This window comes from Bombus bifarius, unplaced genomic scaffold (genome assembly GCF_011952205.1).
Source record: "Bombus bifarius isolate JDL3187 unplaced genomic scaffold, Bbif_JDL3187 scf7180000009243, whole genome shotgun sequence".
Classification (NCBI taxonomy): Eukaryota; Metazoa; Arthropoda; class Insecta; order Hymenoptera; family Apidae; genus Bombus; species Bombus bifarius.
This window is the reverse complement of record NW_022884989.1, coordinates 2,142,920-2,170,136: the sequence shown is the minus strand read 5'-3', so window position 1 is coordinate 2,170,136 and position 27,217 is coordinate 2,142,920. Positions and strand designations below refer to the sequence as shown.

The following is a 27,217-nucleotide window of genomic DNA, read 5'->3' as shown; positions in this document are numbered from 1 at the left end:
ATTAGTCAAATATGTAATTATACTCGAGCAAAAATTGTTTGCCTCGATATAAACGACACTTTTCTCAATTCTACGTAATATATGTAGATATGTATATACGTTAGCAACAAACGCATTTTCATTTATATTGTCCGCTGAAATAGTAATATCGGTTTAATTAACGTAACACGCCGAAAGCGCAAATTGTTTAGCATAATACAACGACTAAAGTGTTTTCGACGTACACGTTATAGACTGGTTCTACGTGACGCGTCGAGCTTTAAACCAGATTCACTACGTGCCAATGCACTTTTTTAAACCGCACCTTTTGACAAGATCCCTCTGAAGCTGCACCTTTGAAAATTCAATTTCCTCCACTGTAAAAAAAAAAAAAAAAAAAGAAAATTGGAAAGAAATACTCGTTTTTGTTTAACGTTCATAAAGTGCAAAAACGTATCTTTTACGCGTGCTATGCCGTTGACAATATAATTATTATTTAAGACTTTGTACATTCATATATTACAATAGAAATTAAAAGTGTCCAAAATTTATTGTAATATATCTGTCAAAAATTTTGAATTTTATGCAAAATTTCATCGATCGATAAAGAAAGTAAACACTGGTCAAAAATTGCAATTTCATGAAGTAGAGGGTTGGCCAATAGATACAGCCGATTACTTCATGCTTTTATACGCAAAAAACGACTGCAGAGAAGCGCAAGGTTAGTTTTAAAGTAGAAGTGAAGTGGCCGTCTCAAGAGTCAACATCCAGCAGACAGAATGTCTGGAAACCATCTTACTCGTCTAGAAATCCTTACGTTCAACTCCAACTAGTATAAGTTCACGTTCACATTTTGTCTTTTCTTTCTCTTAATTACTTACAGCAGAGTGATAGATGTGATATAAACAAGTAATGAAGATGTAACGAACGAGTTTACATAAATTAGATTCTATAATAACACCGAAACTAAATGAGCGAAATTATGTTTATTTGAATTTTAGACTTCGTTACATAGTCGAATATTTTAATAAAAAATTTATGCGCCTTATATTGATTCGAAAAATTTGTATATATTTTTTCCCTTTCTTCGCAACCTTAAATCACTGTCCAAAAATTTGCAGATCATTTCAAGTTTTAATAATTTGTATTTAAAAAAAATTCGAATAAAAAAATCATTTCATTTGTAACAAATTCCGATAAGCACTAAACAAATGTCGTCTATTTGGACGCAATTACACGATTTCAATCACCGATACTAACACAGTCAGTATTGAGAACGTGCATTGATTCGTGATAACTGTAACCGAGGATGCATAATAAGTACTATAGAACCACATAATTGTATTTTCATTACACGTGCCGTAACGGACAGAAATTTGCATGGATCCACGATTCATTGGAGCGGAACTTGATCGGGTCACTATCGTCAGCCATGAATCACGAAATTCAAGCGAGCCATGCTGGCGACTCAATCTTGTCGATTTCCAGTTGGTACAATTTATTGAATGCTTAAGTCGAGAGCGACCTACTGCGTCTTTCCAGTCATATGTTTAGATTTAAAAGCAGTTTGTCTTGATCGCTATCGTGGAAACAATTAAATGTATTTATTACGGTTATTTAAGCGCCAATGAAAATTTACGAAACCCTAGAAGAAACAGGACATCGATAGAAATGCGACGTTTAATTGCCGAAAAGTAAATCTTTAAAAGAACTAGATGTTTATATACTTATATTATTGGTAGCATATAGCATTTTTCTAAACTACTGCTTGCTTTTTTTATACTATAATTAATTATACGTAACTTGATACATATTTTTTATTGTAAGTACCGAGATAAGGCTGAAACGTTTACAAAATGAAAATAACATAAAGAAATTCACGTGGAAAATCTTCGAAAATGTTTCTTATCATCGAATAAATATTTTTCAGATTCTATAGGATCAAAGGATATCAGGTTACGGGTTATCGATGCTGCTGGTTTAAATTCAGAATTGATTTTAGAAGAGACTGAAAGAATAACTTTCAAACGAAATATTAAATTCAGAATATTCTAAAAATCGCAGAATCCTTCAGCTTATTTTTAACCAGTTTATTAATAGTTTAATAAAGGAAGATGAATTGAATTACATCGTATACACATATAGCGTATAAAATGTTCGCTCTAATTCTATAAATCTTAGCTTCGTAGAATACGCGTCAGCTGTTTTCAAAATCTCATTCAGAACAAGTTATTTCAACTTGTCTATTTAGGCATTCAGTTTCGATAGAGCTGAATTAATAAACAGATACTGGTTTGTATAGAAAATTTTATTGAAATATCGAAAAGAGTTTCGATTCAACTCAATTTGTAGATTTACATGAGATGTAAATTGAAATGGGCACGAATGAACATCAAAGTTCATGCACTCGTTGAATCAATGTTAGTATGAATCAAGTGTATCAGTATAATTTATTCATATCAAAAAGAATCAACAATCCTTCTGACAATTTCTTGCAAAGTATTAACATAAAGCACTTGAAACAGAAAGAAAAGGAAACTTAATTATCCAAAAATTCCATTTTCCAAACATTCCTGCTTCTACTATTAATATTCTGTTTAAAATTTTCACCTAAAATCCATGGCATGTTCATTTTAAATAACTTTAGACCAGAACCATAATCGTTGGAACTTTTTTAACTTTTTGAGCATTCCTCTTTGCTCTTCTCCGTTTAAAAGAAAGTAAAGCAACCTAAGACGCTGCGATATGTCAGAGCATTTCTCGTTGCTTTCTTTTAAAAGTTTTGGCATCTTCCAAAATTTATTAACAAATTTTTATTAAAGAAACAAGAACGGGTTAGTTGAAAGTAAAATGAGTTCGCGAGAATGACTCTGATTAATTAGAAACGAAGTAAACGTTATTACGAACATGATTGCGAGTTGCACGCTTCGAAATAGTAATACTTAGGTTGATTAGGTATCCGGCGCGATAAAACTAACCACACGGGAACCTGGAAAAGTAAAACTGTTAATTAGGTACAGGTAATACATCACTAGAAATGACGCTAGAATTTCATTTCATTGATAGCACAAAGTAACAGCGTAAAGCGATTCTATTTTGCAATACGGTAACTCTTTTGCAGCCTTAAAAATAATCCGGTTATAATGATGTTATCAATTTCTTGTGGCGCGATAAATTTCCTCTGTTATCCATTGCACGATTGCACAAAAGAACATTGTATAACAGGAAATTATGCGATATAACATGTTAGATACTTAACACTTAAGATAATTTCTATATCAAAGATAACAAGTGAAATGTCGCTAGCAATTGTAATAATTCAAAAATATTGTAAGATACGATGATGAAAAGAATAGCAGAATGTTTTCTAGATTTAAAATATCTAATATAATATAAAGATTGCTTTAAATTGTTATATTGATTTAAAGCATTATAACATTCTTAAAATGTTCTATCTAGTATTTTTTCATGTTGAAATACGTTGAAATATTTAAAGTTATAAATATCCTAAATTAAATGAAGAAAAAAATGCACAAAGAAAATGATGAAACCTCAAGTTTCCCGAATTTCTATCATATTTCTACCTAATTTTCCCATAACTACTATCAGATGCAATGTGATAGCATTGTAAGCCGAGCACAATTGATTGGACTGCTGCAGGCCTAATTTGTTATCCACAGACATCCAGCACGAATCGATAGCTCTTCCACCGAATTCCGCTATGCGGACCTGTTGTTTTCACGTCTGTTTGATCAATCAATTAGAGTGATTATCCTGACGGTTTGTCGCTTTCGAATGGACTCCGAATTATCCTTACTTCTACCTAATCATCATTCATTCCATGCGGAAATATTCCCATTAATTATAATCTTCACTGACTTGCTAGAACGTTTTCCTCTTGATACACGCACCGACAATAAAATGTCGTAAATATTCACTTTCATTCACTTTCAATTCTTTTCTTAGTGACTATTTTACTTTATCCCTTTTTCTGTACGTGCGATAACTGCTTTAAGATAAGAATATTGTATTATCAAATATCGAAATATCATGAGCAAGAAATTTTCTAATTATTCTAATAATTAGCGCATAATATATGAACTCTTATAGAAGAGAAAAAAAGTAAATAGATCGATATAACATCTTGAAGTAATCCTTCATTGTTCAATGATAAAATAAAAAATAGCATCTACGAAAAAGGATATTGCGATAATCATAAAATGAAATTTCAATTTTAAAAGTATTAATTTTCCCCGTCTTTAAATCATCGAGGCCACTATACATATGTATGTTATTCCTGAATTATATAAAATTAGCAGCATCTCCCTCTTGTTACCATTTGAAATAATACTACATACATAATCAATAGGCAACAAAACGAAGACTAAACCGAAATAAATGTACCGTTATAAATTGACGATAAATCGATGAAAATTTACATTAATAAATATATGTTACATTAATATTGCATTAGTAGTAATTTATACTTGTTCATTGAATTGCAGTTGCATCTCCACCGGATCGAAGAGTCACGAGAGACGATATTGCAGTGTCCTCACCCGGTGCATCTCCAAACGTTAATGCAACTACAAGCTGCACTAGTACAACGTCGTCTCGATTGCACAACCCTTCCTCGCCTGGTCGGAATGGCCAGCTATCGAGTAAGTGACTCTATAACACGATTGTTGTATAGTATATTAAGACCTTTATAGGATTACTTTATAAGGTTAATAACATCATGGTGATTAAATAACGAACATTTGCAATAAATTTCAATAAATCTTGCGATGTACATAGAAAGTTCCGATGCTTTAAATTGAATCAGAATTTCTATACAAAATCTACACATTTGATAAATTTTATCACATATGTTAGAGTCGTAAATTTCATTCGATCAAGTATATCGATAATAGATAGATTTTTCATTTGGAATATAGCTTACAATTAGTCTCATTACATTATGATAATTGAATTACGTAATTAATTTCGATATGACTATTTCTATACGCGTAGGAAATTGCGATAAAATATATTTAAAAGTCGTCGTTCGGCCAAGTTTCAACGAAATTTTTATAATCACATTATCGGAGCTCGTGTTAGATCCAGAAAGGTAAGTCATCTTCCTTCAGCGATGATCAAGCGTTTCGAATGTAGAATTTTTTCCTTTATGGGATGTACGCAGTATCGTGTAATTATTTAATATATTCGTGTCTTTTATGTTCCAGAACAAGGCACATTAACGATAGTACGTCGAAGTTCTGGTAAGAGTAAGAGTATCGGCGGAAGTTTCGAAAGTTCTCCGCCGCCGCACAGTCCTGACACTCTTTCGTCAAGCCAGTCCGTGGACCTTGATGAGATCCTTGATAATGTCGATCTAACGACGGACTCGCTTCCTGCCGTTGACACCCCCGATGCTTGCGACAAGGCTGCTCTCAGGTATGGCTTCCGCGATACTATTTTCCTCTATGCCAGTGTTCTTCCATCCTTTTCGAAGCGTATCTCATATATTTCTGTTCCATCATTTCGTGTCAATTTACATAATTGCACACGTTCGTAAATATCAAAATACATATGGGAAACGAAATAAAATGTAAAAAGCCATTACAGGTAGAATAACAATTGAATCGAGAGGTAAAATAATATTTAACTGAGTACTTAAAAAACATACAAAAATCGCGTCCTGGAAATTGATGAATTTAATTTAGAAGAATTAAGTTGGAAACTAAAAGGAAATAAAAATAGTTCCTTTTTAAGATGATTTCAACATTTTTTCGTTATTTTATTATTTCGTTATTTCAAGAACGCAATTACTAGAATACACGGAGTACGTTTCGATGTAAAATAGAAATGAATTCAATTTCTCTTTTCCATTTGAATGCAGTATTCTTCTGAAATATCATGGTGCGCGGTTAATATAACTACGCATTGTTTCGATGATACAAAAGTACGAATTTCAAAGCTTATTCCCACTCGTGCAAAATATTAAATAACGCAACATTTTTCAAGCTTTTTCAAGCTTTTGTCTAGAAAATGCTTATATATTTTGAAAACATAGCTACGAATTTACGCACACAATCACAACATTGATTTTTATATTGTGTAGAATTGAATTCAAAATATAACGAATTATGACGTGTTACTTGTGTTTGATATCATCCTTTTTTTATTGTATACGTTACTCGATACGTTGTATGCATTAAGTACGATCTCTTACTGTGACAAAATATTATATTTTAAGTAGAATTAGACCATCAGGAGCAAAAGAAGATTGATATAATCGTTTGAAATCTTATCTTCTATAACACGGTAAATTTATTAATAGTAATAGTGACTTTCAAATATTTATAACACGTAAAATATTAATTTCTGTTACAGATTGAGATGCTTACTGAGGCAGCTTCAACATGGTGAAATATCTGCAGAATTACTTCAACGAAATTTACACTACGCGGCACGCGTACTCGAAGCTGTCTTCCTCGATGAAACCAAGTAAGTTTCGTTCAGAATGTTAATTGATAATCTCTTCTGTAAATTTCACCTTTAATAATATCGTGTTAGTTGTTTCCGTTATAGCTACATGCAGACCACAACTTCTTCGCGAAGACTTATATTTATATCTTGTGTGTACCATCAAAAAATTTGAAATTTCATATTAAATTGCGCACATCTACCCCTAAGTATATTCATCTAATCAAATTTAATAATTTGACTTCTAGGCAACACGATTAATCGATCATTGACGAATTTGTAATTTATTCGTTATTATTGCTATAATTATTATTATCGATGTCTAACGATTAATAATATGTTTATCTGGATTTTGTATGATATATGATATTTTGTATGACTCACGACCCTTGAAAAGACGACATTATATGAAAAAGTAATAAATTATATCTTTGAATACGTAAGTGTAATGTATTATATTTGTATATTGTATATATTATTTAAAACGATAAGAATAACTATGTATTCGTAATTTTGATAAAAATATAGAATTGTATTATGACTATGGATTCGAGCAGTAAGGATAACAGAAATGCCTCTTTAGCTCAGTGGTAGAGCACTGGTCTCGTAAACCAGGGGTCGTGAGTTCAATCCTCACAGGAGGCAATTGAATTTTTTCTTTTTTTTCTTTCCGTATATCGCAAAAATTTCTCAACATTCGTCGACGAAATATTCATCATTTTTCACAACTGTTTTAACAATTCTTTTTATAAATGTTGTATCATTATTTGAGCTGTTTGTGATCGTATTTCTCACGCAGTTCTATATGTCTTTAACATTCCAAATCGTCCTTTTTACGCTTATATTTACTTCGCATTATCATTACATTGATTTATTACATTACAATGATTTATAGATCGAAGTTGTTTCTTTATATTAGTCAAATAAAAAGTCAATATGTTTCATACTCCTGACGTTCTTTTTCATTCTCTTCTTTTCTCATTTTTCTCATTTCGTTTAAATATCGAAATTGATAAAATAACAGCGTTACCCACGCCGACAAGGCAGTCAGTCCAACATGAGGCTCACATTACCGTGAAAGCCATTCCCGTCGAGAAACATCCGCATATTTTTTAAACAATCTATGCAATTTTTCAACACATCCAACAAGACGAGAAAACCATAATACGACGTGCAAACTATTTTTTAATGCGACGTATTTTCTACTAAGATTATCCATGCATTCTTACCATAAACTCGATACTAGCTGGCGACTACGATATAAAAATACTCAATTTAAAATACAGCCATGATAATCTCCTATCTATGTCAATTTCAACTGACGTTCCTCGTTTAATTTGAATATTTGCGTATATCACGATTAACATATTCCAGCAGCAACGACCGACGAGAGGCTTGAAGAATCCTTGTGTCTGCACCAGTCTACAGTTCGAAACTACATAATTCACCTAACCGTGATCTTTCCAGAGTCTATATCGGCGCGACCAGATTCTTGTTAACCCCTCGACCGTGTAATAATTATTTCTTAGAAACAGGTATCCCAAGGGGAATAGCGACATCGATTCGAACCAAGCTAATCGGCTTATGTCCTCTCCGTATGGCGGCGCTATAATGCTAATGATTATAAATAAAGAAAAAGTGTAATATTCTACTGTTCTGTTCCCTACTTGACACATGCACTAACAAGCAGTACCGCAGGGTGAATTCAGGAGGGGTTGAGTGCTCTCGGTCATCGCGTAGGGGTGCGAGCCTGTCATCTGCATCCCTGGGGAGCGGCTTGGACTCGGATGGACAACAGGGCCACGCGGTGGTAACCCAGAAACGGAAGCTTCGCACCCCCGTATGGGCAAGGTTGCGAAATATTCACATTTCCGACCTCACACGACTTGTTCACCGCCTCTACCCCCGCCCCCTTCTTCGACCCTTCGAAAATCAAACATCCTTCAAGAACCTATCAACCCAGACATCCGCCATGTTTCTGTCGTTCTCTCCCCTTCACGTGTTGACATCTTTTCTCGATCTCATGGAGTTCGTTGTTAAGGGTCACGATCATGCGTCGTCTGCTCTGATCATTAGCGTCTAAGGGGAATCGAACCTTATCCCGTGAACCATACCGAATTCCAGACCGATTCGATCGACCGGTCTCTGATAGTGAAAAATGGAGGCAACGAGGGGGGGTGAAAGCGAAAAGCTGACACGGGATGTTTTTCTTCGGTCGAAGGATCTTGAGAAACGATTTTCTTATGGGTGTGAAGTTGACTTTGTTTTTTCATGTTTCTCTCTCTTATTCTTTAGTGGTATTATAATTATCTTTTTTAATTATTTTCCATTATATCTTTATAACTAATTGTTATAATTATTGTTTCTTATATATTTCTCATAACTATCTGATTTTTTGTAATTGATTTTTCACTATATTTTTATATTGTAGTATTTGAGTTCTCGTAACAATGATTCTTCATTTATTTTTTCGAACCTAAAGATAAGAACCCGTAATATATAGAATTATATTTATTTCTCGGAAAGAAGTTTATTCGATGAAAACCGATTTCAATGGTGAAGTTCGCGTTTAAGATATTTTTAATTTACCGCCCGATAATTAAATCTAAAGTGTGAGATTTTCCAATGCGATTTCGCTCCCCCAGCGTTGCACCGCAGATCTATATACATACATACATACTACGTTTTCTTCTAGTCAACATATATGTAGTTTTGGCTTTGTACTAAATAGGTAGTGTAGACATTTTGCACAGGAATTAATGTGTGTCGATCGTTAGTCAAGTTTATAGTATCTTCGGAACTATCGTATCGTTCCTTACCAATTTGCACATATCTGCAATGCACGAATGTTAATATGTGATAAGTTTAGGTTTAGATAGGTCTAGCGACTATATAGCGAAACTATATCATGCTGCGAAGTTAAAACTGATGACATATTAGTTTTAGATTTTCTGAATAAACACACATGCAAGAAATTACGTTCTACCTCCTACAGCCAAATTTCGATATCGAAAAGAGATCAGTCAAAAAGTAACGATAGACGCGATAATTTTTTAAATTTATTTCATTTTATATCAAAATTAACACTCGTTCGTACATCATTGTAAATAGGATCTCATCGATTTGCAATCGTGTTCAGACTTTTTTTTTTTATTAACCAAACATTCGCGAGAACCAGAAAACGTATAAAATAGCTTCTCGAAAATTCATAACGGAGACGCAAAAAGAACAGCTGTTCGCTGGTTACGTGGTACACATAATTGGATTGCGAATGATCAAAGTCGGTCTATCACGAGCGTCAAACACATCAAAACACAGCATGACGACTCTCTCTACCTGCCTGGCCTGTCTCTCCCTCTTCTCTAGCCTGTTTTTAGATCTTTCTAGGTGTAACCTGCTCACTTCTTGGATATCTGCCTGTTTACCAGCTGTATGCATCGCTATCTCAAAAAAAGAAAAAAAAAAATATACGTACAATCGAGTTCTTCCCTCTGTCTCTATGTATGTGTTTCCTGCGCCCATCTATATGAGAACGTGCATGCGTGTATCTATATATACATATATAGGGTGATGTGCGTTGAGAAATCACTTGTCGTTTGAAACGAGCTATTTTAATGGAATGCTCGAACGTCCCCTGTACCAACTGGATGACGGAATCGTCATCGAGACGCGACATTGTGTAAGCGCTTCTCAACCGTAAGAGATAAAAAGAGGAAAAAAAAAAAAGAAAAATGAGAGAAAAGAATGAGATGTCGCTGATAGAATGGAACTGTACAAACTTTTGTCATTTTCTTTCTTTCTCTCTCTCTCTCTCTCTCTTCTTCTTCTATTCCATTACTCTTCTATCTTTCTTTCTTATTTTCTCTCCTCCTTTACTTTACTTCCATGTATCGATATACACGCACGCAGGCGGACGTTCCGTGCTTTAGATACGGCCTGATGAATGTGATCTATCGTTTAATGTGACACACGTTTTTTTCTTCATGTTTCGAATTATAGAGACGCCGAGCGTGTGGAGTCAACCGCTACTCGCCGTCAGGGTATACGACGTAGGTTCGTTCAAATGTTTGAATACAAGAAATCGCTAAGATTTCATTCACGTTCACGATGTGCATCGCTGTCAGACACGTCTTTTCGTTTCGTCACGTTTCTTTTGCGTTTCTCGTAGCGCGGAGACACGGCAATCTTCAAAACTCGCGGTAAGAACGCGTTTGAAAGGGTGACACGACGCCATTCTCTGGATAAATTGAATAGTTCGTTCGAGAACTCGGTTAAAGCGCCGTTCCATTTATTTTCTAATATCTTCCTCGATACCTACGTTTCTCGAGTTCGCGATTTTTTGGAATTTGAAAGAAAATTTCCATTAATGTTTTTATTCCTACTACAAAATATTTCGTATTCCCGATTGGTAGAATATTTAAAGATTGATGTCAGATTTGTTTTAAAAATAATTGTAGTATAAATATATTTATACCGTATCGATATCACAGAAATTTCCTAAAAGAACTATCAAAATGATTTGACGATAATAATAACAGTAATTAGTCTAGCATTCGCCAAAAAATTACATTCGAAGTACGTATAAAAATTAGATATTACAAAATAAACAGTAGTTTCACCGTCGCCCTTTCAATAACTATTAAAACACAGCCATGATCCATATTCTGCATGAATCCTCATCCATCACTATTTGTCTTGTTTTAGTAACAATCGCTCACGTAATATAAATACACTCGCCAAAAGCTTTAATATCACAAGAAATTACCATTTTTACCAAATTACACGATTACCACTTGTTCATGTTAAATTATAGTACGCATGGATATGCCAATTAATCGTATCTGATAAAGGAACTGTTTCCCTATTCGATCAAATGTAAATATTTTTTGATCGTAATATTTCGAACTATCGTAGAAAACCTTTACGCGATAAATGTTACCAGTATTGATAAATCGATATTTTATTATTCCAACGTTTTCACGCGTCGATACCGTGCAATATGACGTTTCGTTCGTCGTATTTTTCTAATGACCACAGCAGTAGGAAATTCCATAGTTTTGTTCGATCTTAGACAACAGCATCGGTATTTATTTAATACAAAAAGATTTGTATCGATCCGACGCAAAAGTAATGGGAATCAGCACTCTAAAAAATGAAACACTGAATTGGAAGATTGTTTTTTTTCTTTCAAGGCAGTAACGAGTTTGCGTTCGATATATTTTCCCGCGATTTTCCTTTTATCGTTGATACTTGAACCTAACGAGAAATCGAGTGAGTGTTTCTAGTGTGCTTAATAAATTAAAAGCTTTTACGGAGCTCGATCGTTTCGAAGTACAAAAATTTCTTTCAAAAAAATATTGCTTTCTATACTTTGCGATGTTTCTTCGAATTTTAATTGCAACGTTACATCTGCACAGATTGCGTCAATTTCATTATCCAGCAATGAATAACGCAATTTAGGCAGAAAGATTATTGCAAGTCATGATTATAATGAATTGTATCGTTACGATGGATCCAACATTATTCGAACGAACCGATATTCTGATAAACGAAGCAGCTAAAGACTGCGATACACTCGTAAAAACCCATATACGTACATATTTGATTACATTGACGTATTTAGTTCGTCAGAATGTCGATTCGTCGATATATGCACCCACTACAACGATAATCTTAGAACAACGAAACAAAAAGCAACGTACCGTGGCGGGGGAATAAATTCTATTATTTAGGATATAAATTCGTAAAATATTGTTTTCAAATTGATATTTTAAAATGTTGCATCGATTTAATAGAAATTGTATTTTAATCAAGAAATTTTTCCGTTATTAAACGCGACAGAACTCTTATTCCTTTATCAAACATAATTCCTCTCTGTTCAGTGTTATATTCTTTGGAGAAGATTCCATCACAGTTCCTATTAACTTTACCGAGCTCCCTCTTAAAAGTATTAAAGACATTAACGACCCACTGTATATAGCACCAGTAACTTATAAAAACTTGCGAGGACTTTCTAATTCCTATAGTTCCCTTGCTGTTTTTGACGTCGAAGAAAACTTCTTATGCTTTCAATAAAACGAGTAAGATTCCGAAGGTTAGATTCCTAATGCAGTCGATGCAGAAACACATCGTCATCGATATTCAGACGCAGAAGTTTCATTAATACCGTACATTGCTCAATTTACACGGATTCACGTCGCCGCTTCATTAAAAATTTATCACTATACATAGCATATTTTTAGCCACTTTGAAACACTAGTGTGTTTGCTTGAACCGCTTTCGCATACTACCGTCTTTTTCCTCGCTGCACATTTTCTCTATTCTACTTAACTATTCAAACAGTTTCGACTGTATTATTCAGAACAAACTCTAGAATTATGTATAAATAATTTGGATCACTTTTGGAAGAGAATAAATAGAACGGAATAGATTTACAACCTTAGAGGCAAATCCTTGGTACAATTAAGCACACCTTCGGTTTAATAATAACGCTACCATAATATCCAAGAGCGAGATAACAATCTGGATTCATTGATCCAGATTCTGTAAGAATAATAAATCGTTCGTAATAATAGAGACGTGAAACCGTATTATATCTGCTTTCAATGTAAATCCCATTATAACCTCGAATTTGAAAATTAGAGTTCCAAGTTGTATCTAAAGAACACTTTGTCCATGAAACAATACTCCCAGCTTACATTGTCCAATGAATATTCGCTAAAAATCCAATGTCTATCGTCACGGAATAATTCGTTGTCGCATCGATCTTCCTCAATCAATATCAAGCACGGGCAAAAGTATGACAGCAAAAACTAATATCTTTTCAGTTCGTTTGTAGGCGCATTACGAAAAAAGAGAGTAACGAAAAACCATAAAACCTAAAAAAAAGTCATAAAATCTCTCTAACAGTAATTTCCAAAATTACGATAAAACCGATAGAGGTATCCAGGGAATAAAACATTGCATCATAATCAAAGACTGCAAACCACGATGCTCGGTGTATATCTAACGCCCTGTAACAAAATAAAAAATAAAAAGGAAATAAAAGAAAAAGAAAAATTGTGTCATTCACAGCTTCACACGCACCCTGTCGAGCAAGCGTCCCGTCACGATCCGAAGCAGAGATAAGCGTAAGCTACGACTACCATTTGCTGTTCCTTTGCTCCTTGACAAAGTCCGCGAATGGTCGTATCCTTTATAATAATCCAATCGTACGTGTTTCTTATTTCCCCTTTCTTATTAAAGCCACTCGAATGACACATGCGATAAAGAACCAGAAATGGCAAAAGGGAAAGGTACACGGTAGACGGTAAAAATTCGCCAAACGAAAAAAGAGAAAGATATTTAAATAAAATACCGAAACCACAAAAATAGATTGGTATCTAGCAAATTACGCAGAAATTAAGAAAAAAGACAAAAAGAATTAAGAAAAGGTAGGAATTACTAGCAAAAGCGATTATTAGCGGATGTTCGAGCGTAAGCCTACTCTCTGTTCTCTTATGAAAGATTAAAAAAAAAGAAAAAGAAAAAGAAAAAGAAATTGTAGGGAAGGTAGGAGTTGTCCACTGTGATTCCAAGTTGTTTCGCGATCGTCTCTGGTCTCGCCGCGTATCACTCAATCAGAAACATTTTCCTTAGGCGGCTAGCGGACGAGGACGACGAACTGTCGGAGGTACAGCCGGATGCAGTGCCACCGGAAGTTCGCGAATGGCTGGCTTCGACCTTTACCAGACAGCTTGCGACCACGAGGCGGAAGGCAGACGAGAAGCCAAAGTTCCGCTCGGTCGCGCACGCCATCAGGGCAGGAATCTTCGTCGATCGGATTTACAGGCGGGTCACCAACATCGCGTTCATGCAGTTCCCGCCGGAAGTGGTTAGAGTGCTCAAGGTATGCCGGGTGCATTCGATACGAGCTTTATCCGACGCCTGTCGTGCGAAATTTGCGCGCGAACATGATTGACGATGAAGCCAGATTTGTCAAGACTTTCACACACTTGTACAGACTTTTGTTCGTACTTTTTCTAACACGTAACGTCGTTTAGGGATCTTCTTTTGCAGCTTCGAACAGTAGATTTTTGTATGAAATTGACTCTTTATTTTCTAGCGAGTTTTGATTTTTGATTTTATAACGCGTCTTTGGGCAGAAAGTAGCGTTTTTGAAGAGACACCGATAGATTCTAAAATTTTCTACCATAATGTATTACTCCAGTGCTTTAATTTTTCTTTGCTACGTGCTCAAATTAGTCATTTGCTAAAGCGTATATAGATAGTATAATACTTTCACGGTGTAACACAAGAGAAATTCAGACAAGCCGTTAAATATTTCAGATATAATACATAAATATAGAGTACGAAATTTGACAGCTTCATAGCATCCTGAAACTGATCTCACTAGCTGATCATAGCTATAGATCGCTTGTCTCTGGAAGAAGTCTGAACTTTTATGTCGTTACCACGATCTGGTAGATGATATTTATTTTTGTGCCGAAAATACCCAGTGAAATTTATATATCTCTGTTTAAGACTTTAGACGATTGGTCCTTTGACGTATTTTCGTTAAACGAAGCCGCAATGGGAGCTCCAGTGAAATATCTCGGCTATGATCTATTGAATCGATACGGCATGATCCACAAATTTAAAGTCCCTGCAACAGTGTTGGAGTGCTTCTTGGGAAGAGTCGAAGAGGGTTACTGCAGGCATCGAAATCCGTATCATAATAATCTTCACGCAGCTGATGTCGCACAGACTATGCACTATATTTTGTGTCAAGTAGGACTTATGGTAAGTCGATCAATTAAAAAGTGTATCAGTGACTTAACGACATTCCATTGTTTATCATTATATCGCGAGTAGGTATATTGGCATTTAAATTGCGATGAAAATAACTTAGATAACTATTAGTTGAACCAATGTGAATTATTTAAAAACGAAGATGAATTATTATTATTATTTAGTATATCGTTCGAGATGAATATTTCAATATGAAATGAAACAATTTTCGACAGTCTTGTAAGAAGGAAATTCAATATCGCTACTTTGCTTTGATATCGACAGAATTCAAAAAACGGAAATTTTAGGGAAAAGACATTTTAAAATTTATAAAGAAATTTTCGTGAGCCATACCAACGACGCTATAAGGCTGACTTAATTACAAACTATGCCACTATTTGCGAAAGTAGTATAACCGATCACGAAACAACCGATGATGAGCCAGTGTTTCTGTAAAAGTAAGGCCATGTTGATAACGATATAAGTAATAACATTGTCCTCTGACGTAAAACTGGGGCGGAATTACAAGAGTTCACACGATAAAAGTACAAACATAATGTAAACTTTGTACGCGAGAAGAGTAAATTTATCGGTTGCGCCACTATGAAAGCAAAGTAGCAATATGTGGAATTATTTAATTAGAAATCGCGACATTGCAAACTTACTTCAAGTGATTTATCGTAAACAGCATTCCACACTGGACCTAACAAAAATCAAACGTAACTAATCAAAAGTTGAAAATCCGAGCCAATTCACGCTCGAACGGAGAAAACCACTTCACCCACTAGTTTCCCACCCCCGTCGAGTTCTCGAACCAGACTACCACTACATCGAGCTGTTTCTAGTTTAAAAGTTAGCTGGCACTTGTGCCGCTTGACGCGCGAGTCACTCGAGAATCTGCGCGCAAAACGAATAAATCGAGGTTTGCGGAGGGTGAGAAACAAATTTCGCTTTCGCTCGATATCCTCGATAACGATTTTCAGATCACTTTCTAGGAAAATTGTTCATTTGCCACGGATTACAGGCGCGCGAACAGTCGAAACGCTTGCTTGTTTGCAGAATTGGCTGACCGACCTGGAGATTTTCGCCACGCTGGTTGCGGCGATTATTCACGACTACGAGCACACTGGGACCACAAACAATTTCCACGTAATGTCCGGTAGCGATACGGCTCTACTCTACAACGATCGAGCCGTCCTGGAAAATCACCACATCTCCGCGAGTTTCCGGTACGTACGCGGAAAACGTTGGTCCCGTGTGTACGTTCGATCCCTTGATGATTGTCGGCTATTTTCGTTGTAATTTGTGCCCCGTTATACCGCGAACAACCGTCCTCCTCTCACACGTAAATCTTGCCATTCGACGAAATTGTAATTGATGCACGACACGAAGTGCGAAACGTTAACGCTTTGCGGTTTAAATTCCACCGGATGCTTTATGCTGATCGATTTGCGTGAAGTTTGACATGTCCTATGGTGTTACGCGGTTTATCGATATTCATGTATAATTTGATATTTGATTCTCTTGAATTATGATTTACCAACCGATAATACGGTAAAGCCTCCCTTGTCCGAAATAACAGGGAGCCAAATCTGTTTGGACGATAGAATCTAATAGAATCCGAATTTTCGGATAATGTAACAATCGGTTCTTTCGTTTGAAATTTCATTGATTCAAATGCAAATTAAGATTAATGGTAAATTAAGATTAGTATCTTTAGACGTTTGTGAATTTCTCCTCTTTTCGACAGCCAAGTCACGTAATTTTCTCGTTATAAATAATCGCATAGAGTTACGTTCTTCTTGTACTTCGAATCATCGAAACTCCTTTTCGAATACCACGAACGCTTTTGCACGAGAAGTCAGCTTTTCATTGCCACTTTCGTTTGCCGTTTCCATTTATGTAAAATCGTTGCTATTATCGTCCTTATCGTAATGAAACTGTTTCATTACGCCAGTATATCTGAGCTTTTTCTACCGTTGCCAGCATCAGAGGACTACGTGCTTTAGATAAATTCCAATTTTTGTTTCGTAATATCCGTAACTGTGGTTTTTCCAACGTCGTGTATTTTTATTAATTTCGTTGCATTTACAGCACCTTCGTGTTTTTAATCATGCCGTATTTCGTTTTATTTGTCGTATTACTTTCATATCGCATCCTTATAACCAGAATTCAATCAATCGAATAAAGCAAAGTATACATTGCATGTGAGCACTAATATGCAAATATTTGAAACGGAACAAACCGTTCATTTACTGGGAAATATTGTGTCCGGATATTAGGGTATTCGGATGAGGGATGTTCGAATATGGGGCGGAGAGAGGCTCTACCGTATTAGCTAAGAATTGACAAGTTACAACTTGTACATTATAGATTTCTCTTTTACAATCTCGTAACTTTTTACTAAATAAAATACTAAAATAACTTGTAATTTGTGAAATGTAATTTTTCTTCGTTAACTATATCACTGTAATGTAAGGGTAGTTCTTGCTACCGGTAAATTACGTAAACTGTGATTTGTAAAATTTTATTAATAATATTGTGTCGATAACGCAAGAGGGTTCACATTGATATATTTTTATTTGTATTCTATGGCTATTGATATAAAAATTTAAACGATTAATGGAATACGGAGAGAGAATTATGAAACGTGTTTTAATTATTTTAAAGTGTATTTTAAAGGAGAGGATATATTTAATCGCTGTTGATAACGTTATAGAGGGTTGAATATCATAATATATTTTCTAATGTACTCAAATCTTAATAAACGCGACATTATTCCGTAATTGTATTTTATGGTCTTCTAGCTGCAGAAATATGCATCTAAATCTTTTTTATCGGGGCTATTACAATAAAACTGTAGTTATCTAAACTCGTCGCTCGGTAAACAATTTATACAATTGCAGTTTATGTAATAGGAGATCACCAATTTTCCACGCTACCAATTATCTATCGTTCACATAATAGCAGTTCACGTTTAGATAAATAAATTTAATTGACCATTAATTAAAATTTTGTTCCAACAAATAGTTCTGTATCGTATATATTTCTTTTCGTGGGAACAACATTTTGGTTGTTGCAAATTTGTTACATAACTCAAATTACTCAGAAAACATTTAATTATTTATTTTCTTGCAATATCGATGAATTTTTGTAAAAAAAAAATGAATTAAAATGGATTAGAATTCTCATAGAAATTAAGAAAAGTAATGGAATTTTGCTGCAGCTGGAAGGTCAGCTAATGATATCAAGAATAATTTAAAAGACAGATAAGTTTATCAAGATATATTTCAGGATATTGAGGGAAGATGAATGCAATATATTACAAAATCTATCGAGGGAGGAATTCCGAGAATTTCGTTCGTTGGTGATCGACATGGTACTCGCAACCGACATGAGCTTTCATTTCCAACAACTGAAAAACATGAAAAACATTCTGAGCTTGGCGGAGCCTAGCGTTGACAAAAGCAAAGCTGTCAGTCTGGTTCTCCATTGTTGCGACATCTCGCATCCGGCCAAAAGATGGGATCTTCATCACAGGTAGAACTTTTGCTCCTATTGTAAGCAACTGAACGATTGTTGTGCAAAAAATTCTTTCCCTGCAATGACGTACAAAATCTATTATGTACAAAACATTATAATGACAGAGATAAGTGTACCCAATTCAATTAAATTTTATTTCTTCGTTATCAATGACAGAAAAGTGCTTCTTTTTCCCTATGTCTTACACAATTTGTTATTTAAAATGGTATTTACAAATTTTCTTTACCAAGAACTTCCAATAGATAATGGGAAGTTTAATTTTTTCTCTAGTATTCAATTCAAGAATTATTTTCTAAATTTCAGAGGATAGAATGAGAAACATTTTTTATTTTCAAACGTTCTAGCGTTGCCTAATATTCGACTGTAAAAAACACCAGTTACTACTTTCAATTGCAAACATTTAAAACTTAGTTTCACGTTACTTGTTTTACAAGTTCGATCTTTTCTAACAATGTTATTTAAATCATTCATATTGTCGAAAATTGTTTACTCCATGAAAATTATCTTACGTTAATCATTCTAAGAAACTTAGTACTTAACGTGGATGACCATCGCGACAGCCAACGTGTTAAGTAAATACACAGTCGCTTTCTTGAAAATTCCCTTGCAATTCGCCGTTATTTACGAGGCAAGACGTATCGAATAAAATTTTAAAGCTGGGCAAATAAAAAACGATGACGTTGTTCCTTTCCACTCAGATGGACAATGCAACTATTGGAAGAGTTCTTCCGGCAGGGGGATAAAGAGAATGCTCTCGGCTTGCCGTTTTCTCCGCTATGCGACCGTAACAATACCCTGGTAGCTGAATCGCAAATAGGATTCATCGAGTTTATCGTCGAGCCCAGCATGCAGGTGTGCAGCGACATGTTGGAGACGGTTCTCGCTCCGTTGAATATAAAGGAGAATGTGGACGAATCGAACGACGGTGAGCGAAAGCCTATCTATGTCACGCTTTAATGCGTTTCACTTGCCCCACTCTGTGAAATCTATTCAAATGACGAATAATTCATAGGATCCGTTGGAGAAAGCAAGAGATTCAAGATCGGTAAACCTTGGATTCCTTGCCTCGGTGACAACAAGAAAATTTGGAAGGAACAAGCTGTTCGAGGTATCTTCATCAAGATTATTTTTACATTTCTGAGGAAAAGAGCGGCCACGATATCAGGACACGGAGAATTAGGCTCTCTTGTGTATTTTCAAATATTAATCATTAAAATTCCTTCGTCGAGCTTCGTAATTTTATGAACGTAAAGGAAAGAAGAGGTTTCCTCTTAAAGACAAATATTATAACGAGTAATTTACTTTGAGTATTTTGTATACTTACGCACGCTATGTATGATGTGAAAATTTGTCACGTTTAAATTTCTCGTAAACATTCATAGTATATCAATAGTAATAAATCTTCTGCGAACACATATCTCGTAAAATTGGTGTCTCGGTAAATACTCAGTAAATATCTATTCATGTAAATATCATTCGTGTATTCAGTAAATATTATTCTTTCTTTCTTTTCTGTTTAATTTGAGGTCGAGGAAGAAATAGAAATAGAGATACATGTGGTAGGATAAAAACAAACAGCGACCTTTTATATCCTTACTGAAATAAATCAAATTTATCATTAGTATATCATTTTATTTGTTATTTTACTTGTCAACAGACGCCGAGGCAAGAGCGCAAAAGGAACAAGCGCAGAAGGAGCAAGCGCAGAAGGAGCAAGAGCAAAAGGCGAGCAGCGAGAGCCGCGAGGACAGCGACACGACGCAGCCAGCGTCCGAGGAATGAAAAATCCAGCGGGCCGTTCTATTTTTCAAGAAGATATGTAATTTTAGGCTACGAAGAAGCTCGTGATTCCACACACAGCAGAATATCCACCGCGTTGTGTCTGTCTCAGTGACACGTCTAAACGAATCGCGCGTCGCCAAGAAAGTGATCTCCCTCGACGATCGAGCGAACGCGCGAAAGGTCAAGTGTACGATTAAAAAGAATACTCCCACGACTATTTATACCGTTTGTTCACCACACTACAAACAATTCTTCACCGATTTCGCTGTATTTCGACGATCACTCCACCTTTTTATCGATCGACCAAAAATTATCGATGTCTGTACGCGTCTTCAATTTCTCGTCTTGATTTTTCTCGCGGTCGAACGTAGCCTTTGCATAATCGATGCCATCGACAGTCCTTGCTCTTATTCTCGCTCTTTCGTTGCCGAGAAATCTTCGCGATTTGTAAATACAACAGAAGCTTCGCGGGATTTTTCTTACGCTACGCTACTGTCGAGCAGGTCGCGGTCTTTTCGTAGCTTTTAAGCTTTGAAAGTGACGCCTTAACCAACGATGTTCGATCGTCGAACACGGTGATACTAAACGCAAATCGTCATCGAAAGAAATTCAAATTTTAAGAAGAAGATGGCTCAAAATCTTTTTGTTTCGTTTGTGTGAGTGTCGCTCGTCGTATTTTCTTAAAAGTTTAAAGTACATAAATATCATTCGTGAATTCTTGAAAAATTTACATTAAAAAGGGGTCAATAAAGGGAACATTCCTTCGCAATTGCTCAATGAGAACGAAGATTAATTGTTGACTTTCGATCGATGAAAAATTCGGTAAATGTAGGTCATAGTTGAATTATAATACACAATGGTATGACTTGTACGTTCTTTATAAAATTAGCATACTATTCGAGGATCGTGAGTTGTCGCTTAGTCACATCAGCTTTTAACAAACGATATCTTTGCGATTTTTGTTGCATCATCATACAAGTAGTTTGTACTATCTTTTGATCGAAGATAGAGCGTAACGCTCATCAAAAACATCGTGTCAATGTAATTTTACTCCTGAACAAACGTATAATTAAAATTAGAAAATTGTTAGGATTATAACTAACTGTACGATGCGATTCTGTAATGAAAACAGGAAACCTATACTGACAAATTTAAAGCAGTTTAGTAGCTACATGTTGGATTATAAGGAAAAAAAGAAGCGAGCAAGCGATTAAGGCGTTACTTTCTCAGCTTACTTTACGCGTAAATATTACTATCAAAACGTAGAAATATAGTTGATCGAGTTTCCATCGTAAGCGTAGCCTAAAGTTACCAGCTGCAATAGGCGGCAAAAATCAAGTACACGTTGACACACACATACATCTACACATGCAGCAAACAAACATACATATATAAAGAAAAGAAAAGAGAAAGAGAAGATCGTAAACGTACTTACAATTAGAAGCACAATTGTCTGTTCGCGATGAAGTGGTAGCGCGTGTGAAAGGACGCTAACATCAACACGTCGACGGGTTTTCCATAGCGTTTCATCATTGGAGCGCTGTCTTTGTCCGTACCTGTTTTTTCTTACAATTAGTGTATAACTAAGAGCATACGTTTTTTCATAGGAACGAAGACTTTCATCTTTGAGGGAAGAAAAGAAATAATATTGAATTCGATCATTGAACGAGCTATACTAACTAATAACTGCTCATAATCCTCGTTTCTCATAAAATCCTTGAAATTCATAGTTTCTTAAAGTACCGATCATTTGCTACGAGCACTGAGCCAATCTCTTGTTCGTAAATAATATTCTACGTTTATAGGGAGGCATGAAATAAAAATTATTTGCTATTTTCATCTTTTTTTACAAAATCTTTGAAATTTCTAATTTATTGAATTTTTTTAAGGATACTATAAACCCTGACTTAAACTCACGAACATCCGTAGATTTGTAAGTGCGAGTGTTTTGCGTATAACATTAGGGTATCTGAGAAATATCACGTAACATCGATCATGCTACTCGAGTTATGTTCAGATCATCTATTCAAATAAAAAAAATAAAAAGGGTAAAAAAAGCTTAGGAGGCTGCTCGCGCTAATTCTAATGGCATACATTTCCTTCTTTGTACTTCGTGGATTTAAAGGATACGATGAAATCTCTAATCGAGATTCAATTTATTAATATATAAATCTAATTCTAATCGTGTTATATGTAAATTCTCTTCGCTAATGACCAAGTCATCATAAGGAAGAATTTTCTTTTTCTTTTTTACAAATACGTAATATTTTTAACGCTGGAACTACCAATAGCTAAAGTATAAAACTCGTACCAAGCAAATCAACATGCAGGATATACAGGGTGGTTGGTAACTGGTGGTACAAGGCGGAAAGGGGGTGATTCTACGCGAAAAAAGAAGTCGAAAATATAGAATAGAAATTGTTCGTTTGAGGCTTTGTTTTCGAGAAAATCGACTTTGAATTTCCGCTCGGTACGCGTGCGGCACGTTATAACGGATCTCACTGTAGATCGTTGCCTCGATGGAAAAATTAAAAAAAAAATAAAAAAAAATTTTTATTCTATATTTTCGACTTCTTTCTTCGCTTAGAATCATCCCCTTTCCGCTTGTACCACCAGTTACCAACCACCCTGTATAAAGATAGATATAGCGCAGAAAGACCACTTTATCAAAAATCATTGAAGTCCTTCAAAATGAATCATTTTAGATCTATGTATAAAACTATCGTGAAAAATTACGATCCGATCATTTTCACTACTCTGCTAGTTCTTACGCCAAAGACACCCTAATATTTGAGCAAAACATATTTTTCATAGCTTTACCACAAATAACTTGATCGAGATAATAGTACGAAGCTTGTAGGATTGATAGACGCAGGCTGGCTGTCGCACAAGTGTCGAATTCCAAGCGAACTTCATACGAGGAGAACCTGACATTCTTCTCGACGGGATGTCGCGAAGTTAAAAGCCTTCGGGCTGCGCTGAGCCCAATCTTCGATACGCTCGCGCAATACGCGTCAGGTTCCCGCGACCAGAAAAGCTTACACTTGCCTTCTCGAAACTTCGACCGGCCGATTGGCACGGAGAAAGGCGAAAAGTTGCTTCTATTCCAAGAAGGTCCGATTTCTCCAGTTCGATTCACTCGTGAGTTTGCACTTATAAAGTTTCCGAGAAACTTAGGATCCCTTACGAAATTGCTGAGAGTTTCGTTCGAGATTCGTGACAGATCGCTGCTTTGATTCGACTTCTGGAATATTTCTCTTTTAAAGTAACTTTCATATTATTCCATACATTGATTAATTATCTGTACAGCTTGAAACGCCTTGTTAACTAAAATTGATTAATCGGATCGTGTTTCACGAAGTTAGCCGCGTCGAGGAGCTTCTTAGCATTTTTCAATCTTTGCTTCAATCTCTGATATTTACTTACGCTTTACTCGAGAAATTTGGAAAAAAAAAGAAAAAATACAAGTCCTAGTGAAATTTACACGATATAAACGACTGAAAAATCGAACACCATTTCGAACCACGTGACGTCTAATGGGTAAATAATAAATAAAGCGACCGACGCTTAACGAAAAATAAGAGAATCGATGAAATTGGATGAAAGAACCGATTTTTAAACGCGATAATCGGATAAAAGAAGCGTAACGAGTAGAAATCGGCGATTGAAGGAAACGAACGAAACGAGAACGGACGAGCATCGAATCAGGAAGAATCGGACTTAAATCTAGCTGTGTGAGTTAGATTCATAGGGGTGTAACGTCGTTGTACATACTTACATTAGATGTGTATTCGTATACACGTAAAGGTGCAGCTTTAATGTATGTAAATGTAATGTAAAAGGGATATCACTAGCGTTTACTTAACGTGTGCTATGTTTCGTGTACATGTACATACATACATAAACGAGGAAGGGACGGAGTAGGTGTGTTTCTGCACATTTCAAGCGCAATGTCGCGAGAAACGCGAACTGGTAATTACGAACGCGTCTAGTTTGTACGTTCGATCGAACATATCGGGGAATCGCATCGTTTTATCCTGTTAACTTTGATCGATTGAACGATAAGCGAAGAGAAGAATCCTTTGAAATCGAGGCTCACAATGTTCGTCGAGAACGACGTAATGCGATGTGAACTGCATTATAGGATTTAATAAACGGAGGAACCTTTAGCGCGCGTACATTTGTAAGGAACATAGAGAATGCATAGGACAAAGTCTTTCGCTCGAAGATTAAACATATCCGTCCTGTATTTATTTGATTTCTCTCCTTCGCGTACGTGTCGTGTTTCATTGGCGTAGAATTTGATGCTGCTTGGTACGGATGAGATATCGCATCGCATTCTGCTGAATTTCTCGGATACTATGATCTAAATTATTCAAGATAGCTTGTACCAATGAAAAATAATCGAATTCGACGATATGGAACTAATCGTACGTAATTTCTGAAAATGTACCTGCTTTACAATTCTACAAATGATTTTTGAAATTTACAACTGAAAGTGCTTGTACAGAATTGCATCTAAGATAGTTGAACTAGTGCACGTTACGATTGAATTGAAAATTTCGATCCCTTTCTATTCAAACGTGATGATAAACGATCAAGTCTTACGAACTATATATATCCCACCATAAATATATTTCAAGCCAAGCGAAAACGCTTTAATTTAAAAACTTTCTCGAAGCTTTTTCATAAAGTTTTCTCTTATGACCGTATGGGTAAAAAGAAACGAAAGATTTAAATCTCATCCAAGCAATTAAAACTAATGGCCGTCAAAAGAAAGAAATGTAACATGTTCCAGGAACACGACCCGTATCTCCTTCATGCGCGAGTAAGTTAATTGTACATACGTGGAACAAATCGTGGGCGAGATCAGTTGCCTGTTCGCAACGCAACAAAGGAACATTCGCGTGTTTTTTTCTTTAGGGCGATTTCCCAAGTAAGACTGTGCACGAGGTTCGAATTCGTTGCAGCGGGTCGTTTCGAAAGCCAAGCACGCTGCTCCAGCGATTTTAATGTGTTTGCATGCTCGCATTCGTCGCGACGCGAACGCGACCACGCACTTGCCACTTTTGCGTTACGTGCTCAGCACGAAAGTTCATTTTCCTTACTGCAGCGGACGAGGGGCCAAAACGCGTGATAGAATTTAAAGAGAAACAAAAAAGAAAAAAAAAAACAAAAAAGAGACAGTACATTTGGAACCATGCTCGTACCAAGAGAATATTTCGATAGGAAACGCGCGAGCGAAAACGCTATGTTAAGTAGGTACGCATTGTATGCTGTCTACTCGATGCTTTTGATTTTTGGTTGATCGTAGTACCACGGTAAACAAATTATGATCGTACAAAATTGAATAGTAATGGTAAGACACGTAGTTTAAGATGGAGAGAGCTCGATACAGAAATTATCGCAAGGGGAATTAATTCTATCGAACATTAACAGCCATTGTATTTCGTTTTCTCTGAAAGATGCGTCATGTTTAGAAGGTTAATGCGTTTTAATAAGAAAATTTGTTACGAAATTAATATTTCGTTGGTTACAATTTCAAGCTCGATTCGTCGATACACTTCGAATATTTGTTATCTAAATCTTGAATCAAATCTTCGATGAAATTGAATTTACATTATGACGAATACGATGTACGTTTCGCTAACAGCTGTTTCAATTTCTAGCAATCAATTCTAAAATTCCAGCATAATTTTACAAAATTATTTATTTACTTACCGCAGCTGAACATTCCATATCTACTTAGTTTCATAAATTACGATACCACCTGCTAAGAATTTCTCAATACTTTCTTCCAGTTCAGATCAACTTATTTCACCGCGATACAGCCATATCTCCGCGTTAAGACTTCCCGCCTAAATTTATCCTACAAAAATCCATCTCGTTCTTTCGTCAAGTTACCGCATGCACGTTTCTCTATCGAGCTCTTCGAACTCTCGTTAAAACGAGTCCTCTTCAACGTCATTCGTATTCGCGTATTCGCTCGCGTCGCTCAGTCTCACCTTAATCGTCTAACTTTTTTCAAACAAATACTGGCCTTTCCTAGTAGAACAGTGAAAACAAATACGTATCAAGGCCACCTTACGATTCAAAACATAAAACTAAAAGCCGCGTAACGCGTACTTGATACGTATAACCTATTGTAACGCTTTGCTCTAGGTGTACCTAGTAAATAAAATATAAAAAGAAGCGTAAAGAAAACAGAGAAGAAAAAAATATAATAGCCTGAACGCGACACGTGGCTCGTGTACAGGAGGTCGCGAGAGAAGGATCGATATTGCACGGCAAAGAGGCTTGGAACAACAATATTCGACCAATAATCGTAATTCATAAGATAAGCTAACTCAAAGATACACGTACATGAACACTCACACGCATACATACAATGTACACGTACACCGGATGTGCGCATAAAAGAGCACCACTTAAGCCCCAAAGTGTGCAAAAGTTCGATTTCCATTGGTTTTCATAAAGAAACGTTATATAATCGATCATACAATCGATTAAACATACATTATAAGGAGAAAATATGGGAATCGAACGAATATTGTGCGCTTTTTATTCTTTCCTCCAGTTTTTTCGTTCGTCGTTCCTCCGTTCAACGTTCGTTTAATCGGCACAATTAACCGCAACAGATGTGTACATAATCGATAAAAGAAACCATACAGCACCG

General features: G+C 35.7%; 1 protein-coding gene and 1 non-coding gene across 3 annotated transcripts in view; both read left to right on the top strand.

The window, feature by feature from the left end:
• The window catches only part of LOC117214802 (calcium/calmodulin-dependent 3',5'-cyclic nucleotide phosphodiesterase 1-like), a 96,028-nt gene extending 75,190 nt beyond the window's left edge, over nt 1-20,838 (top strand). Inside the window, exons 2-13 of one of the 2 annotated variants that reach the window (XM_033461150.1) lie at nt 4,485-4,640; nt 5,205-5,415; nt 6,355-6,468; nt 8,146-8,298; nt 10,447-10,500; nt 14,086-14,335; nt 14,971-15,228; nt 16,276-16,445; nt 18,511-18,756; nt 19,458-19,684; nt 19,772-19,867; nt 20,417-20,838. In XM_033461150.1, coding sequence (XP_033317041.1) covers nt 4,485-4,640; nt 5,205-5,415; nt 6,355-6,468; nt 8,146-8,298; nt 10,447-10,500; nt 14,086-14,335; nt 14,971-15,228; nt 16,276-16,445; nt 18,511-18,756; nt 19,458-19,684; nt 19,772-19,867; nt 20,417-20,541 — 2,060 coding nt within the window. In that variant the 3' untranslated portion in view covers nt 20,542-20,838. The remainder of the gene's footprint in view (nt 1-4,484; nt 4,641-5,204; nt 5,416-6,354; nt 6,469-8,145; nt 8,299-10,446; nt 10,501-14,085; nt 14,336-14,970; nt 15,229-16,275; nt 16,446-18,510; nt 18,757-19,457; nt 19,685-19,771; nt 19,868-20,416) is intronic. The other variant, XM_033461152.1, reaches the window with a different exon arrangement.
• Nucleotides 7,021-7,092, top strand: Trnat-cgu. The gene has a single exon. It is a non-coding gene; the product is annotated as a tRNA-Thr (tRNA).
• Nucleotides 20,839-27,217: the final 6,379 nt, after the last annotated feature.